General features: G+C 42.7%; 2 protein-coding genes across 5 annotated transcripts in view; one reads left to right on the top strand and one right to left on the bottom strand.

The window, feature by feature from the left end:
* The window catches only part of eya1 (EYA transcriptional coactivator and phosphatase 1), a 42,063-nt gene that overhangs the window by 12,302 nt on the left and 11,291 nt on the right, over nucleotides 1-18,470 (top strand). For both annotated transcript variants that reach the window (XM_061806055.1, XM_061806054.1), the window contains 6 exons: nucleotides 367-489; nucleotides 5,235-5,317; nucleotides 5,653-5,839; nucleotides 7,445-7,587; nucleotides 8,629-8,712; nucleotides 13,361-13,450. In XM_061806055.1, the coding sequence (XP_061662039.1) occupies nucleotides 367-489; nucleotides 5,235-5,317; nucleotides 5,653-5,839; nucleotides 7,445-7,587; nucleotides 8,629-8,712; nucleotides 13,361-13,450 (710 nt within the window). The remainder of the gene's footprint in view (nucleotides 1-366; nucleotides 490-5,234; nucleotides 5,318-5,652; nucleotides 5,840-7,444; nucleotides 7,588-8,628; nucleotides 8,713-13,360; nucleotides 13,451-18,470) is intronic.
* kcnb2b (potassium voltage-gated channel subfamily B member 2b) overlaps nucleotides 1-18,470 on the bottom strand; it is a 156,920-nt gene that overhangs the window by 129,975 nt on the left and 8,475 nt on the right. For all 3 annotated transcript variants that reach the window (XM_061806051.1, XM_061806050.1, XM_061806052.1), the window contains exon 3: nucleotides 10,788-10,915. The gene's annotated coding sequence lies outside the window, so the exon portion shown is untranslated. The remainder of the gene's footprint in view (nucleotides 1-10,787; nucleotides 10,916-18,470) is intronic.

The raw sequence follows: 18,470 nt of genomic DNA, 5'->3' as shown, positions 1-18,470 counted from the left end.
ATCAAAAATATGATGGGAATATTTCCTAATTATTGTGATATTGCAATTATTTGGTAGTCTAATTTATTCAAAGATAGGTCTTAAATTTGCTTAAAGTTGTCTTACAATTTGGTGTTTGTAACACCTTTCCACAGAAGACTCCTCTTAGATTACAGATAATAGTAAGTGTAACCTGAAGTAACCAAAAAGTTTGTCCGGCACCAGTACGAGATCGCTACAAGGAATCAGTAAACAAATCAGCGCCGGGGCCATTGTGATCGGCCTCAGCCACATCTCGGTGTAATTTCAGACCTGTGACTCTGCACTCTTGTCAAGAGCATCAAACCGATCTGGTGTCGCTAACTGATTTAGGTCCATTGTGGGCAGGCATCAAGACGGAAAGCGGACTGAGCCAGTCGCAGTCGCCGGGCCAGACGGGCTTCCTCGGGTACGGCTCGGGCTTCAGCACGCCCCAGACGGGACAGGCGCCGTACAGCTACCAAATGCAGGGTGAGGACATCCGAATCCCTGTTTTTTTGTCGTTGTACAGTGGACCCCGGCGATTCACAGGCTTAGAAATTGGCCGGATTCAAATAACGAAAGCCAGCGGATTTTCCGCGGGTTGCTCCCCCCACCCCAAAGAAAAAAAAATTAATATCTGGGGGTCCACTGGACATTCAATGAATCCTTCAAGATTTGAAAAAAATAAATAATCATCCACTTTAAGTGGGGGCACTGCGGGTTTAGTTCTCTCTTTGACGTCTCCTTCCAACATCGCAGTTATAGCCCACCATCAAAATTTGGTGGACTGAAGCCGATTCTAAGCGGGGAAAATAACTCCCTGCCTTTCATTTAAACAGCAAGATGATTCGCAATACGGGCAGTCCTCCCTCTTGAAAGAATCAACACAAGATGGGGATGTGGAGGGGGAATGGTCCGGCACTTGGGAGGCACCCCAACTCCCCAGCCTTTGTTTTTCTCTCCCTGTGATCATATTTGTATTTATTTAAGCATTCACAACGCTGCGGATTTATAGCCTTGAAGCTAATAAAGATGAGCTGCTGCGCACCCGCTCCCCCCTCCTCCCACTTTTCCCTCGGAGCCGCAAAACTTTCACCTGCGTCGGCCATTTAGCTCGCTGCATACAGTGTTCGTTCTCCGTCTCGCTCGCTCCCTTGTGACCGAATCTTGCAGAATATCCTACAGGAAATCGCGCCAGCAGCTCAACCACAAATGTGGCATGCCATAGCCTTTTTTTCTCGTGGCTCCGAACCAAAAACCAGAGAGCCTGAAAAAAAATGAAGAGGCCGGGAGGGGTAGTGGGAGTGGTTTGAGTCATCACGATGACAGCATTATGTGCCCATTTGTCTTCTCAGTATTACGCTTTCCGTTCTCTTTTGGTTGACGTAGCTGCTGTCTGTTGCTACCCAATCCCCTGAGTAGCTTGAAGTTTTTAACTGGCACATTTGCCAGCCACGCCGGATGACAAATTGTCAGCTATTTTGGCCCCTAACTCTAGAAACCATGGATCCGTACAATCATAGCACCCATAAATCCGAGGACTTGCTTCAGTTCGACTGATTAAAACTGTCGAGCAAGACGTGGGGTCAGTTTGGAGAGACCCCAGGATGACATGATCAGACAAAACAGTCTTTGCCAGAAATATCCGAAAACGATAGATCAAAAACGGCATTTCCTGTATGATTATGGCTATTCCAATCATCTTATCCAGGTTTCCAAGAACAAAACCAGAGTCCGCATGTTCACAACTTAGACGTTCTCCCTCCACCAGCTTGTGACCAGCTGTCAAGGCGGCAGACTATTAGATTAATGTTTCCGCGCCTCGCTTTCACGTCCAATGCCACGGAGATTTACGTGGCTGCGCTGACTCCTAAAGGGCACAAAGGCGTTCTTGTACGGCAACTCGCTTGGCAATGGGTGGCGTTGCGCCTCACGGATTGTCGCAGACACCCTGAGAGGTGCACGAAAAAGATGGCGAGAGCGCGCCAAGACCAAGTGCTGTGAGTAACGCAGTGGTCAAGAAATAATCCAGTAATATTAGCTCTTTTCTGAAGACACATCTGAGGTTCAATTTCCTCAATAAGGCTCAGATGACTCCATTCGCTCTGATTGCAAATTCATTGGGCAAAACAGACGTCAATCATTATCGCTGATTATCCTTACTAAAATGAGAATATACTAAAAAATATATATATATTTTTAAATAATAGGAACCTGAATTTAGCATTTTAAAAATGTAATTAATGAAAATAATATTTTTAATTAATAAAATGTTTTATTGTTTTAACTAAAAATTAATTACAAACTAAAAGATTAGCATTTTATTTGGAAAATAAAATGATAAATTATAAAGTACAACAATCAATATTTTCTACAAAAAAATTTATTAAAAATAAATTACAAAAACTACTAAAACACAGACTCTATGGTTTGTAATAAAATGAAATGAAAAATACATCCGTAAAGAAATATATCGACGTGTTTGACATGATTTGGAAGTAAGAAGTCAAGAGAGGGTTTTAGCAGATGCTAATTATGTGAATAATTGGATTGCAGCATTCCGGCAAGGAAGCAAAAAAAAAAAAAAAAAAAAAAAAAAAGGAGAGCCCATCTGGACTTGATAGCTGATTCCCAAGTGGGGCATCCAAACTTCTGCTACAAATATTGTCCACTGATGATAGACATAGCCCATGGCGAGAAGACTGATCAAGCAGAGCAAATGGACTTCCAATTGTGGAGCCAGAAGGCAGGCGAGCAGGAGGGACTATCTGGGGAGTTCTGATGTCTGCACTTGAGTGAGTGAACTAACTGCAGCAGGACAGAGGGAGGGGAGTGAAAACATGCCCCCAGGGAACCGCAAGACCCCCGATCATAACCACCACCGCCGCTCTCCAACAGTACGGCTCCATTCTCGGCCCCCTCGGCTTTTATGTGGCTCCTCACTCTCCGCCGAGAAAACCTCCAAACCCTGCCAAGCGAGCACATTGATGACCGTTTGAAGTGCGCTTTGTGCTAATTTGTTGTCGTACTCTTCTTTTCCTGCACGTCTGACTGTTCTATCAGACATTCACTCCATTTTGAACCCTGGAACCAAAAGAAGGTGGGGAGGGGGGAAGTTTTCAAATTTCCACCTCATGGCCCTTGAGAAACCAAACAAGGTAGACAGATGTAAAATAACCGGTAGAGGCTGGGGGATGAAAAGAAAGTGAAAAAGCTCCACGGGCGTAGGGGGGGAAATTTCACAAATCATCTGTCTGCTCCACTTTGGACGCAATTGTTTCTCTTCTGCAAGGCCTAACAGAGAAGCGCATTGTGTCCATTTTGCATGACATACTTCCTTTCCACTTCCCTGATCTTTTCGACCGCCGTCTGAAAAGCTGCTTCACGTTGGTCACGGTGTGGGAGGGCCCGGGATAATAATGTATTTGAATACATTCATATTTTTAATTAATATCTACACACTTTTGTGACTGAGTTTGCAGCAGCGGAAAAAAAAAAGAAGAAAATGTGCAGATTTTTACAGATCATTTTGGGCTTAACTGTAGACCAAATCATACCAGCATTGTTGTGATACATAAATTCTCTTCCATGTTACGTGGTCATCAAGTTTATCTTTGTTGGCAGATGTTCAAATAAAGCACAGTGACTTCATTAAGACTTTAGAATTGACGCCGATGTTGAGTTTGAGAGGTTCTACTTTCAAGGGGTTGGGGGTACCTGTTTCTATTGCATGCCTGGAGTTATTATTATTGCGTATAAAAACCATACCTTCTGTCAGTTCCTACTCTGCCATACGCATATTATTACAACTTCTTTTTTAATAGGCGTACAAATCGCATGTCGGCGGCCATTTTCTGTGACGTCTTTCTCATTCGTGGACCCGGCAGATGGAGCGCAGCTGAAATGCGGAAACATGGCTGAGCCTGGAGGTGCCGGCCCTCCGTTCCTCTAATAAGTCCTGCTGTGTATATTATTAAGCCATTAGATGCTATCAGGCCCCCTTTTGAATGACTTAATTACCCAGGAGGGATCATCCTTTGATTGAGTGAGTGAAAAGAGCAACATACATATTCATTGAGGCAGGATGTGAGCCCTCCCCCACACCCCAGCACTGCCCCGGACACCGCACTACCCACCTTTCCTCAGTCTTGCATTGCACCCCGGACGTTCCCCTTCAGTAGCTCCCGCACAACCGACCTCTTGTGCTCGTCCCGCTTCGGAGAGGTGGGTTCTGTCTGCTTGTTTTCTGCCCATAAACCCCCCACCCACCCGGAATGGTGACACCACCCCCGTCATTCATCAGGCCCGATTCAAGCAGTGATAAAGGGAGGAAAAGGAGAAAGGTGGCTTTTCAAGGGTTATACTTGAGAGCCTAACTTGCAACATCCTGGCGCAACCCCCCACCCTACCGCCCCCCGACACACGCGATCTCAAAACCCAACAACAATGGCAATTAAAATAAAGCACCACTTCAAATTTTCATTATACTGCCAACAAGAAATTCGGAAAAAATGACATTTCAAGCAGTTTATTGTCATGCCCTGTAGTGATTTCGCATCAAACTAAACATAAAACCAAGACAACTAAACGTTGTGTATTTACAAACAATCACAATAAAGTTTGCTGGCTTAATATTAATACATAATTGGAACCGCCACAGATAGACTAATGAATAGAATTGGTGTTGCAATATTACTATATAATCCATTACTCAATATTTTAACACAAATGGTGCACAAAGACATGTAGATCAACAACATAACCATATTCAATCATATATTCTTTATCCTCTGCGATCAACAACTAATACTACTGCTGTTTATTGAGGAGTTGGAGTGTCTTCATTTGCAGTATGTCTGTATATTTGCAATACACTGCCACCGGTGGCCAAGGTCTGCACAACAGAAGACCCAGAACAATGTCTACTGAACTGACGTGGAAAATGTGCCAAAATTGTATCCCTTTTCAACAGTCTATTCAATTATTTTTTTAATGACAATATTACATGGGTTTTTTTCCTGACAGCAAATCATGGAACGCAGACCCTTGGGAATGTCATTGAAATCCGTGAAAAAGTTAAAGCACTCTAGAAATTAGCAAATGTCTGAGGTAGCAGTTCTGAATGAAGGAAGTCTATTTGGTAAAGTCAACAAAAGTATGAATGAATGAATTGTTTATATACATATGATATGAGGTCTCTGTTAATCAAAGCTGTGATAATTCTGACTTCCTAGGCGGTACGTTCACAACAACGTCGGGATTATACGCCGGCAACAACTCCCTGACGAACTCGACGGGCTTCAGCAGCACACAACAGGTACGCCTGCACATTTTTTCTTTTTTTTTTGTAAATTCTCCTCCCTCTGATCGATTGGAACAGCAATTTTTCAACATGTTACACTTCATCCGTGACACATTTGAGCATTAATCACTCTGGATGTCGCACGGCTTGTCTATGAGATTACCAGCTGTTGCTGTGGTCTTGTCCAGATGTGGGACAGAGCTGACATATGTTTGCATTTATGTTTTGGGGAATCTGCGCTGTAAAGTAGCAATAATGGTGAAGGGCATAGCTCACATTACTCCATCAAAAAATATAAATATATTTCAAAATGTCGCCAGTTTTCCGCCAACAAATGCGCCTCTTCACAGGAGTACCCAGGGTATCCTGCCTTCGGCCAGGGTCAGTACGCTCAATATTACAACAGCTCTCCCTATACGTCGCCCTACATGACAAGCAACAACACCAGCCCCAGCACGCCCTCCACCACCACCACCTACACCCTGCAGGAGCCCCCAGCCCCCATCACCAGCCAGGCCATCACGGACAACCCCACAGGTGGGAGACTCAGACGCCATCTCGTAGGGTCATGACTCAGAGACAGGCTGGAGATTTGGAATGTTTTTTGATTATTTGTTCATTCGCCTGACTTTTGTCAAAGCAGCAGTACATGTCATAAAATGGTCAAAAATGTTATAAATTGGTCTGTGTTCAGGAAGAACTACAGAAATTTACATTTAAAAAGATGGTTGGATGTAACATATATATTGATTGTAGCAACAACAACCTTGCATATTTAGTATGCACAGAATAGCAGTGCTAGCAAAACTAAGTTAGCATTAGCACTGTGAACAAGCTGATGTTAGCCACAGCGGCTGCATTAGTAGCATAATTTTATTATGCTATTATAGAATGTTACTATAACACTAAATATCAGTTTGAAATTGTATTGTGTACAATCAATTAAGAATGAAAAAGCAGAAATGTCAGACTAAATACAGGCTGCAGGGAGAAGAGATAGCGAGGGTGGACGACTTCAAATACTTGGGGTCATTAATTCAGAACAATGGTGAGAGTTGTAAGGAAGTGAAGTAACGGGTCCAAGCAGGTTGGAACAGCTGGCGGAAGGGGTCTGGTGTTCTATGTGACAGAAGAGTCTCCGCTAGGATGAAGGGCAGTTTATAAAACAGTGGTGAGGCCGGCCATGATGTACGGATTAGAGACGGTGGCACTGAAGAGACAACAGGAAGCAGAACTGGAGGTGGCAGAAATTAAGATGTTGAGGTTCTCTCTTGGAGTGAGCAGGTTGGATAGGATTAGAAATGAGCTCTGTAGAGGGACAGCCAAAGCTGGATGTTTTGGAGACAAGATTCGAGAGAGCACACTTCGATGGTTTGGACATGTCCAGCGGTGAGAGTGTGAGTATATTGGTAGAAGGGTGCTGAGGATGGAGCTGCCAAACAAAAGAGCGAGAGGAAGATCAAAGAGAAGGTTCATGGATGTTGTGATGGAAGACTTGAGGGCACTTGGGGTTAGAGAGGAGGATTCATGAGATAGGCTAAGATGGAAAAAGATGACAGGATGTGGCGACCACTAACAGGACAAGCCTAAAGCAAAAGAAGAAGTCGGACGACATTCAGCAGCGCCATGACGCAGTTCGATCTTGATACTGATTGGCAAGTTCATATCCTGTTCACATCCAGATCCGTTCACAGCAGGAGAGTGGACCAACACAAAACAAATCTTGAGCACTTCAAGTACTAGAAAATGAGTATCGTAAATATTTTAAAGATTAGGGATATTTTGAAATTTCAGAAAGTGGTGGTAGGTGGCTCAAATCAGCATTGCTGTGTGGATTTTATCACCAAGCCACTGAATTACAGACATACCCAGCACATTTGAGGCTGGTATGGCGACTAAACGGATGCCAACTGTGCCTTTTTGTCCACATAATGTTTCATTCATTATTCATGTACTGGTAACATGGATTGTTTGATGATGGAAGGCTGCAGTTATATTATTCCTACTTTTACCAATGGCCAATGACTTAAATAAAAGGAACAACCTAGCGCCACACTGAGTCGTTCACCGTCTCACATTAAGACAAACGTCCTTTGCGAAAAGCGAACTGTCATTTCTTTTTATCATCCGTCTTCCTTCCAGCGGAGTACAGTACCATCCACAGTCCATCAACCCCCATTAAAGATTCAGATTCAGATCGATTGCGCCGGGCCTCGGATGGAAAGTCACGTGGCCGGGGCAGGAGGAACAACAACCCGTCGCCGCCGCCCGACTCTGACCTTGAGGTAGGGGTGAGCTCGCTACCTTGGCGACAGACGGCCTCGCGGGACCTTAATCCACTTAGTGTATGGGCTGACACTTTGCCTTTAACGCACGATGAGCATTAATTCATTATAAGAAACGCTTCCTTAACCAGGCATGAATAATTGACATGTTGTGCAATCATGACTCACACATATCTTATATACAGTTCTCTTCTCATTAATAAGCAATAAGGGGAGTGATTAGAGGAGGTGAATTCTACCACGGGTGGCCTAACTATTCACACACCGTACGCTTAAGTATACTTCAGTAGAAGAACCTAAATTCGACGATAACTGAAAAAATACACTTTATGGAATGTATGTTTTTTTTCCAGATTACACGAGAAGGTTGTGGTTTTCACAAGAGATGAGACAACGTCAAATAATTCTCTAAAAGAAAGCCACGAGTGGAATACTTTGCCTCTGAAAAATCTTTAGCTGCTGTTCTGAATGCTCCCTGGTTCATATTCCTCCTTACTGTGACATTATAAGAGCCCAAAATCTGAAATGAAGATCTCTAGTTATGCATTTATTACTTCGTGTAGTCCTCGAACAAGGTTGAACAATGTAACAAATCTATTTTGACAAAATAAGGTGTTGAAAGTACCGGTGTAGAAAAATAAATACAGAAATTAAGTGCAGATACCTGAAATCTCAGAACAGTAACAAAGTATTTGTCCTTTTACTACCGTATTAATGAAACACATACCATTCCTCATAACTGGATGCTGCTTTATTGATATGAATTTTAATTGGGTAGCCTTTAAAGCGCTGACGTCATTGCATGTTAACATATCTAGTTAATTAGTTTGCCCCCATCGATTGCTCTAATGTAAAGCGGCAAGGAGTGGAGGGCTGGTGGGAAGCGTTGCGGTGGCCGACGCGAGCAAATGGACCGCGGTCCCTGCGGTGCGCTAGTACACGCTCCTGGACTATTGACCAGCAGGATCACCTTGCAGCAACGACAGAGTGCTGCATCGATTTTGAATCTTTTCCTCTCTGTTTTTGTGTCCCTCCCTCCAGCGAGTATTCATCTGGGATCTGGATGAAACAATCATCGTTTTCCATTCCTTACTCACGGGCTCCTACGCCAACAGATATGGACGGGTGAGTGACGTTTTAACGCAGAAATAAAAGACGACTGTGCGCACTGGTGGACGGGCTAGGAACGGAAGGAATTTGAAGCAGCAGGAACTGGATTATTGCTTCTATACATTTCTACTAATAGGGGATGTCCAAAAACAAATTTTCAGGACAGGGTCTTCACAAACACAAGAGTTTTGTTCTGGCTCTGAAATTGTGGAGTTCCACCCACATATAGTGATGAAAATGTTAATGATTTGTAATTTAGTGTTGTCTATTTGTCTAATTAATGTGGTTCAAATTTAGTAGCAACTGGACAAAATCTCTTGGACGTGTCGTGCACGAGCCCAAGCAAAGTACCCTAAAGTGGCCACTTCAAACAAAAATGGCTGACTTCATGTGTCCTTTCAGGAATGGGTTCTTGAGACATTTTTGTCGGTCTACTTATGATAGGCATACCTAGCAAATTTAATTTTGTTGCGTGAAACTGGCTTCTGGGGATGAATTTTCTAAAACGATCCCTTCCAAAGACCACAAGTAAAAATTTACGATCGGCTTCGGGAAATAGATGGTGGAAGCAGTTCAGCGCTTGGTAAGGAGATCTCACTGTTCAGATAATTGCTTCTTTTTTTAATAGCTCCAACGAGGCTTGACAAGTATTTGCCTGCAGCTGTCGAAGGGGTGCGTGGCAGTCCGGGGGGGGCATGGCTCATAACAGTTGCACACAGGATGTCTCCTGACACTCTTACATGTCCCCACCCCTACCCCCAAATGACCACACGGTTGCTTTAATTAAGCATTCTCAAATCGGTCAGGAACAAAATTGAGAAGAAAAAAAAAACTAAGTAAATTAGAATACATGTGCTGTATATACATCGCGGCAAACATTTTATTATAGCAAATGGTTATTTTCTCTGTGCATGCTCATAAGATGAAACGTTTACTTTTCCATGCCGGGGCTATTTGTTATTCCATTTAAATTGCCTCTCTAAATTTAAACTTTCCAAACAAACTGTTTTTGGGTGGGGGAAAATAAGGCAGAATCGTATTCTCATGGTTTGCTTTTGAGGTCATCCTTTCGATGCGGCGACCAAACGTTAAACTTGGAGATACTGCACACGTTTTTCATTTTTTGGGGGGGAGGGGACATTGTCGATGCATGCTTTTAATTCTCAAGATAAGGTTAAGAAAATTAAGTTTGACAATAAAAACATAACATTTTTCTGAATAAAAAAAATAACTTCAATTCTTCAAAGAAAATTACATTTGGACATACTGTACGTTTTTAATTTTGACAGGAAAAAACATCCAACAGATAAATGTTTTTCATGGAATTAAATAAAGATGAGCTTTTTTAGTATAGGTAGATATTTAACATTTTTCAACAATCCGAATGTTTGTGTGTATTTTTTTTAATTCTGATAAAAAAAAAAATCTTAGAGGCTTATTATTGGACAGCTATGTTATGTATTAGGTGAAAATAAATCAAAATAATGATCACTGCATGGGGTATTTTCATGAATTTCATACATGGCCCCACAGAACTTTGTTATTACTACGAAAAGGACCCCTAATGGGAAAAGATGCAATGGTGGGAAAAGTCAGCGACGTCGTGAATCCTCCGCAATTCAATGTAAACAATCAGCCGGTGAGAGTTAAGAAGACAACCACGCACACACAAGGCACACCACCTGCCTCGAGATGTCAGTGCCACCCCCTCACCCCACCCACGGTTCACTCTTACCAATAGCCCCCCCTCCACATCTCCACCTCTTTTAAGCTCCTGCTCTGGTCAGCCCAATGCCGGTCCAGCTGGCTTTAGCTGTCAAAGCTTTATGGGGGCGAGCTGCCTTGATGCCAATTAAAAGAGTCGATAAGAACCGCACGGTGTTTATGAGGGGGGGGTGTTGGGAGGGGCCTGGGGTAGGTCATTGGGCGTGAGGCAAAGTGTGGATACACGCCTATTTATAGTGATTACGGGGAAAAGTGTTTTGTTTACGCCACCCAGACGGAGGATGACTTCAGCGACAGACAAAGGGGGTTGTTTGAAGATTACCATGGATATGTGTGTGTGTATGGTTGGGGTGGGGGGCACTTACTTTCTTTCCTGAAGTAGTTTATAGATGTGCTTCCAGATAGGCTTTGAGTGAGTACATTCTGTGGTTGCCGTTCTGCGGGCCCAAGCAGCGATGTCCTTTTGGATTCGGTGTTCACCCATCATCCTTTCCTTAGTTAGAAAAAAAAAAAATTTGAATCTGACATCAGTTTCAACACTGACACAAAATTGAGTGGACACGTCCATTACAAGAGGAGGAATGAAAAAGTCTCAAAAACGCATGTCTGAGACTAAACAGGAAGGCAGCCATTTTGGAATGAAGAAGCCATTTTGGGGGCAAATTCCATGAAAACAGCTCCAAATTGCCCACCTTCGTTATCTCGATTAATCGGCACAAAATTAAATGGACGTGCATAAAATAACAGCTCTGACGACTGACTTGTTCGAAATTGAACAGGAAGTCCGCCATTTCGCTTTCGCACAAACGAGCCCCCAATCATAAACCAGGTTGGCCATGAAAAAAAAGGGTCTGTTCATCGCGGCTCAGAGTTTTAGGATTTCGTCTTTTGTTATTGTTTGAACAGCCAGAGTGGAGAATAGTGAGTGGGACTCGAGCTGCTGTCACATCCTATCGAAGGTCAGATGAAACGTGGCCCTTATGGAGGAGAGAGTGTTTCCTGCTCGGTACACTAGAGACCCTGTGGAAGTGTGCATGCGTGCGTGTGTATGTGTGCGTCTGAGACTGCTGCTGCTTTTTGGCATAAGCCTCAGCTCGCTCTCTACCCAGCATGCTAGGCCGGGAATAAAGTAAATAAATAGTGGAGGGTCGTGGGGCAGCCCTCTTTCACCCCAAAAACAAAACAGCGCCCCCATCAAATAGCCGGCCACCCCCCCCCAACTCATACCAGAACAAAGGCTACGGAGACGCTAAGATCTTCTGACACTTGAGGAGCGATATGTCATTTCGGGCCGTCAAAAAACAGACGCTTGCGCAGTCAAAACAACCGCCGGTTGGGAAGGCCAAGACAAAATACAAGAACATTAAATTGATTTAGTCGGATGAATGCAGTGACTTCTGTTGCGGCTGAGATTCGGTCGTTCTGCGGGATCGCCGGGTAAAACAGGTTGATGAATGTAAAAGTAGTTTTCCATCTTATTTCTCTGGCAACGTTACGGGTAAATGGGTATGCAGTCGACCCGAAAATCTCCCGTCTTTAGTAGAAAAGCTGCGACAGAGTTAGAATGATGCGAATGGGAATCTGCAAAGCTAGGAAAGGATTTCTGAAAAAAAACATTTTCTTTATATGTTTGAAAAGTTATTACTACGGATCTCAAGATAAACTAAAATGAAATGCAATTTTTGGATTATTTCTTTTTCAACCTAAAAATATCCAAATATTTTTTTCACTCTACAAAATAAAAAACATATCTCCAAATTGTTCTTTTTATCACTATATAAAAGAATATATCATACAATTATTATCTTTTTTCTGAAAATTAGAAAAGGTCTCCTTTTTTCAGCCATAAAATTAAAAATAGTCTTCATTTTTTCTTCATGTGAGCAACTTATCTCAAAAATTGTTTTTTTAATCCAAACAGATTCCCCCCACCCCAATTTCTTTTTAGACATATCAAAATGTTATCATTACATCTTTCATTGGCATTTTTTGCGAGACTTTGCTTGTTGTTTGAATTACATTGAGGTGCCATAAACTGCCCAGTCCTTAGTTATTTTAATTAAAATGTAAACTGCCAAGAATTCAAACGATGAGGTTAAAGCACAAAGCCTGCAGAGGTGGAGTGCTCGTACTTGTGCGATTGCTGCACTGTCATCTCCAGTGAATATAGAAGCACTGTGGGCTACGACAGCTAATCAGCAGAGAGCTCAGGTGAGTTTTCAGGCGGTTTAACTGGGTAATCCCTGCTTCTGGTCTCTGCTAGGCCTGTTTTCACTCCCAATGCAGCTGCAGAGGAGAAAAAAAATCCTCATCTTTACAGCTTACCCTTTGACTGTCAAAAGAAATCTGCTTAACTAGAGGTGGGGGATATCTCAATCATGTGAGTTTTAAAATGTATTTAAACCTTTTATTCAGGCCTATTCGTTATCTTTTGAATGAAGGAATCGATGGCATTAACTATTTACAGGGGAGTCCTCTTACAGAGCGTATCTGCAGGAAAGCACGTGTCAAATTACCAATTGCGATTTACAGAGAAATTGACATTTTGACGTCGGGAGAAATTGACTCACAATTACTGACTGACACGTAATGACAACTACATGGAGGAGGACTTTTTCCTTCTTTTTTTTTGTTTTTAACATCCAGCCAGTGAAATGGTCTAAATAGACCACCCCCCAACCTGAGACCTTTTTTTTTTTTACAGCATTTATTCCCATCCGTGGGTCGTTCTAATAACCGCTGTGGTCCTCTCTGCACCGTCGTAAACACGCCAGGCCAAAACTTTCAAGTGGGCCTAATGTCTTCTTTTATGAGAAAGGCCTGCTGGGAAATTATTTGAGTGGCCAAACTGACTCTCACCCCAAATGAACGCAGATAAAAGTGAGCATAAAAAAATTAAAGTAAAGATTGTTTTTATTTTTGTTTGTTTTTCTTTCAGGACCCACCATCGTCAGTATCATTAGGACTACGGATGGAAGAAATGATCTTCAATTTGGCAGACACGCATTTATTCTTTAACGACTTAGAGGTGCGTCTTGTTTTTCTTTTTTGTCTTCTGTGTGATGATTTAGTGTTTTCCGAGGGCTATAAAGTGTGACCGGAGCATTCATAAGAAGCAACTGCCTCATAGCATGGAAGCCTCCTTCTCAGTTATCAGTCTCATACCGGAGACGCATTACTTTCTGAGCCCTCGACGGACGTCATGAATTTTACATGTCAGTCGTACGCCGCCCCCAACCGTAGCGGCACGATTTGTCAGGCTTTAGCGTTTCTGCTGCCGTCTCCTCCTGTCTGTATGTCACGCTGTGTGTTTGGATGTCGCTGTCCACCTACGCCGCATGTTACTTCCCACAACCCTCGGCACGCCGCGGATTCAGATTGCATACGTTTCAATGCAAAAGACGAGTAGCGAACGCTATTGATGTTGTTTGTTGTACTGGGTGGCTAAATTCTTTGATATCTTCCTAAAATGTTGTTTTTGAGGCCTTACTGTTCCTTCAGGCATTTACATTTTGAATCCAGCATTCAAGACCTGTAAAACAGATGATCAACACAATCTTACAGCCGTGCAGCTCGCACAAACCCACATACGCGTCCACACATGTACAACTAAATTCACATAGACAGTAAAACAGCTTCCAACGTACCTTCCTTTTTACTTTTGCACAGTGAGTGAAGTCATAATGGTTCCACATCTCATGCCAGCCAGTGGATGTCCTAAATGCCTGCTAGAAAGCTACAATACCCAATTTTGGTATTCTGACATACAGTAACATAAGGATTTAATGAACATTTTACTTCTTGACTCTTGCCGTGTATTTGGAAAATATTTTAAATGAGAACCAAAACTTGCACGGTGGGATAAAGGCGTCAATGTGAGCGTGAATGGCCTGCGATTGGCTGGCGACCAGTTCAGGGTGTACCCAGTCTCTCGATCTCGAAGATACAGTGATTCCTCGGTTCTCGACCACAATCCGTTCCAGAAAACGGTTCGAGAAGTGATTTGTTTAAAAACCGAATCGATGTTTCCCGTTACAATGAATGGAAAAAGAAATAATGCATTCCAAGCCTAAAAACATTGGCTTTTTAAAGCATTTTTTTAGCTTTTCCTGATAATAAACTGCATAGTAGAAATACATGTATAGTTTAAATATATTTATTTTTTTGCTTAAAACGTATGCTTTAGTAGTAGAGTGCACTGATACAACTCACATTACAAATGAGAATTTTAAAATGCTCAGCAAGAGAGTGCAACCTCAATCCGATTTGGTAAGATTGTACATCTGGCCGCGCATATGGACCGTTCCACTGCTCCAGTGATCCAAATGTCCAACACATTGTTACTTTAATACACCACTATTTGTCACCAACGATAGTCTGCCTAAAAGGAGCAACATTCTACCGAAGGTGTATTTGCTCTCTTTTCCTAAAAGCAAGCCGAGCCGCATCAAGTGTTAAGTGCGATGCCTAAGCAGTCGCGCTTCCTCTCCGCTGATTTACAGTACAGTTGCCCGGGCTCGGATAGCTGGGGCTTAAACCAGAGCACGGCTATAAATACCTCTGCCGGCAGCAGCAGCAGTTATGTATTTAAGCATGTGCAGAAATGCATATGGTCCATCTAATTTAGTTGGGAGCCATAAAGGGACACCCCAGAAGGCTGTGCAGGAACACAGGTGCAGAGTTTAGTGCAATGGCGAGGGGTCCATCAAAGTCTTAACACTGCTGTGCTAAAGCGACATTAAATATGGCCGTGGTTGTAAAATCAATGTTTACATTTTTTCATACATTCATTCATTAAAAAAAAACGGTTAATTTACACAGAGAAAATACACTTTTAACCAAAAATGAATTCAATTGGACAATGTGATTAGCAATTTTATAAAAGTATTATTTACTCTTGTTTCTTATTTATAGATTTTAAAAATAAAATATATTGCGGATTTGTGATTGCTAAGATCTGTCAAGAGTAATTCTTGCCCACTGGTCTTAGTTGGATCTAAATCTTTGTATATCATTTAATATATTTTTACTTTACTTTAATATTGGGGGGGGCATTTCATAGAATATTCTCTTTATCTTTCACATGCAGTTATCACTTTCAACCAGTTTCTAAATAATGCGCATGAAAAAAAATTGAATATAAATCCTAATAGTTATGTCTATATTTGGCCCAATAAAACACGTATTGCCGTGAGAACGACAAATACGGTCCATAAACTCAAGGACAAAAACACAATAAAAATCCATCATTTCGTGTCCCAAGGAACAGTTTGGGAAAGCGTGCTCTGAACTGAAGCCTGTAATGAAACCCCACAAGACTGACAGTTGTGAGTTTACTGTAGCTCTGAAAATGCTGGTGCAGCGTGTGGGAACCGGGGGCCTCTAACTCAAGCTTCCCTGCCTTGCGCTCTCGTCTCTGTGGGGTACAGGGCCGGTTATCTACCACCCTCCTCCCTCCCTGGGTGAGAAAACAACTCTGAAGGATAAAGGGGGCAAAACACTCGCAAAGGGGGTTGGGTGCGGAGGTCTCTGAAGGTGGGAACATTTTCAATTAGTGGCCCGATGGCCCCTTCACACTCGCGCTCCAAACCCACCCGGGCCACTTCCATATGCTGGAACTATGGACGCAACCCTGTGACTCTGAGGGCTGGCCGCTTTTTATAGCTCCCTGGGTTGAAACGTGCACTCGGCCCTGTTAATGAGAGATGCTGTGAATTGCAAGCTTAGCTTGTGCTACAGGCCTCCAGAGTCTCTTTGCTCTGGGCCTTAGTCTGTTGGTTTAATGTCTCGCCGTTGTTGGGTTAAATCCCGCAATTCCGCCTGAATGGTAGCTTTATTGTCCTATTGCGTTCTTCGACACTTGTGTTTTGTTGTTTTTGTCCTGTGTGGGAAGTCATTTCCAGAAAATCCAGCTGTGCTGCAGTTGATTGTTTCAATGCACAAAGTCCGTTTTGAAGGGAAGAGCTGTTTTTCACATTTTATACTAGCACTTGTCAAAAAAAAAAAAAATCTATGAATTGCCACCCCCTCCCTCCTCATCTCAGCATCCCACTTCTGTTTACTGAGGCACCAGCAGAGGTTGAGTGCGCATTGAAAATACAGCGGTGCCTTGCGATATAAGTGACCCAATACGAGCCGATGTTCGGATGATTTTTGCAAAAAGCAAGAGTCGGGCAGATGGACGACAATTCTTCAAAAAAAGATGCTTGAAGCTGCTTTTTACCCCTCCCACTCGAAGTTGATTGTCAAATGGAAATTATTACACCCTATCTATTGAAAACAACCACCTTTCGCTACACTAGATTAATGCTAACCGTAAATAGCATCAGTGTTCCAGTACTCTCTAAGCAACTGATATCACTCAAATAGCAGCAATACAATACTAAGCTGACATAATAACAGTACTCACATTTACATATAATTTATCTTCCGTGAATATGATTAATATTAGTGCTATAATTATGAGCTGAGAGGAATTAGGATCTCTATCTGTCTTATAGCAGGCAAATGTAGACAACACCAGAAAGTGTATCCTGGAGTGCTTTAAGGAAAAACAAACATTTCAGCCCTCGTACCGGATTTCTTTGGCTGACAAGCAAATAAAAAAATTGCAAACTGCATTTCCTATTACTCCTCAATACCTCAGTTTTTCTTTGGTACCATTGATTGAATTCAGTAAAATTACAAAAAAGTTTAACCAACATACCTGACTAAATAATGTGACAAGAAAGAATATTTGACTAAGCACTCAAAGTCGGACTGTTCCGCGGGTATTTATAATTTTTAGGGAGGGGAACATTATTTGACATAACTCATGACAAAAAGTTTAACCACCATACCCGGCTAGCTCCTACACTGACATGAAAAAAACCCTTTTGCAAGCCACGTTTCCCCTCACGCCTGTGAATATTTGTCAAACCAGCATATCCTTGTGCTTTTGTTTGGCACGGTTGTTTGAATTCCGCAACTGTTGAAGCGCGGATCGGAATGAAGTAGCTTGGAAGAACTCTCCCTTTGTTACCCACATCCTGTTTGACCCCCAGGTATAATCACAGCCCATCCACCCACCTCCTCCAAGCCTATACCTGCGGTGGGAACTGAGAGGGGGAGGAAGAGACCGGGATTCAGTGAATGACAGCCTCTATCGGTGGAGTGTCTGTGTTGAGAACCTGCGAACCACCGATGAGTCCCTTTCACATGGCATTAGCCGTCCCGCAATGACGGCGCTTGTCCGTGGCATAATCAACAAAAGATATTAACTATATAGCGAAAATGGCCACATTTAAAAAAAAAAAATGGCAGACAGGAAACCAGATGGAGGGTGGGGGGGGGCAGGTTCAGTGTTTTTGGCGCATTACTGATTAACCTTCGCTTTGGTCTCTGCTGAGTCGCCACTCCTGGGCTATACAGGAAGAGTCGGCCGTCATCACTTGATTGCCTGATGACAGACGCCCGCAGAACAAAGACGGCTCTGATAGCTTCCTGCCCTGCTGAAAAGTTTTCAGCAGATGAGTGAAAAAGACAGCGTGCCACAGACGGGAGGAGAGGTTGAATGATGGAGAAATGGCATCCTGTCCTCAATTATTGTGCATTTTGGGGTGTTTTTCCCCTTGTTCCCTCCTGAAATTGCTTAATTTCCTTGTCATTATTATTGAGCATATTTGGGCAAATGCATATTCAGTAGGTGTCAGACTTGTCCAAGTCCATTATCCAAGCCGCTTAACCTCACAAGGGTCACGGGAGTGCCAGTTGCATTTGGCAACGTGAAAGTGAAATGACACGTCTGTTGCGAGTAGACCCACAAAAAAGTCTCAAGAACCAATTTCTGAAAAGACACAGGAAGTCTGTCATTTCATTTTGAAGTGGCCATTACTGGTTCCTTTTGGCTATTACCAGGTGTCCAATCGCTACAATTATGGCCAAGTACCAATACAAGGCAGATGGGGTTAGAATTTTCATCCTTGTTTTTCCAAAATTCTTCTGACCTTTTTGATTTTTTTGGGCATTCCAAGAAAATTTGAAGAAAGAAGAAGAAATTTGCGGCCATG

The sequence above is a fragment of the Syngnathoides biaculeatus genome, chromosome 19 (genome assembly GCF_019802595.1).
Source record: "Syngnathoides biaculeatus isolate LvHL_M chromosome 19, ASM1980259v1, whole genome shotgun sequence".
Taxonomy (NCBI): domain Eukaryota; kingdom Metazoa; phylum Chordata; class Actinopteri; order Syngnathiformes; family Syngnathidae; genus Syngnathoides; species Syngnathoides biaculeatus.
The sequence above is the reverse complement of the archived record's forward strand: the minus strand, read 5'-3'. Positions and strand labels throughout refer to the sequence as shown.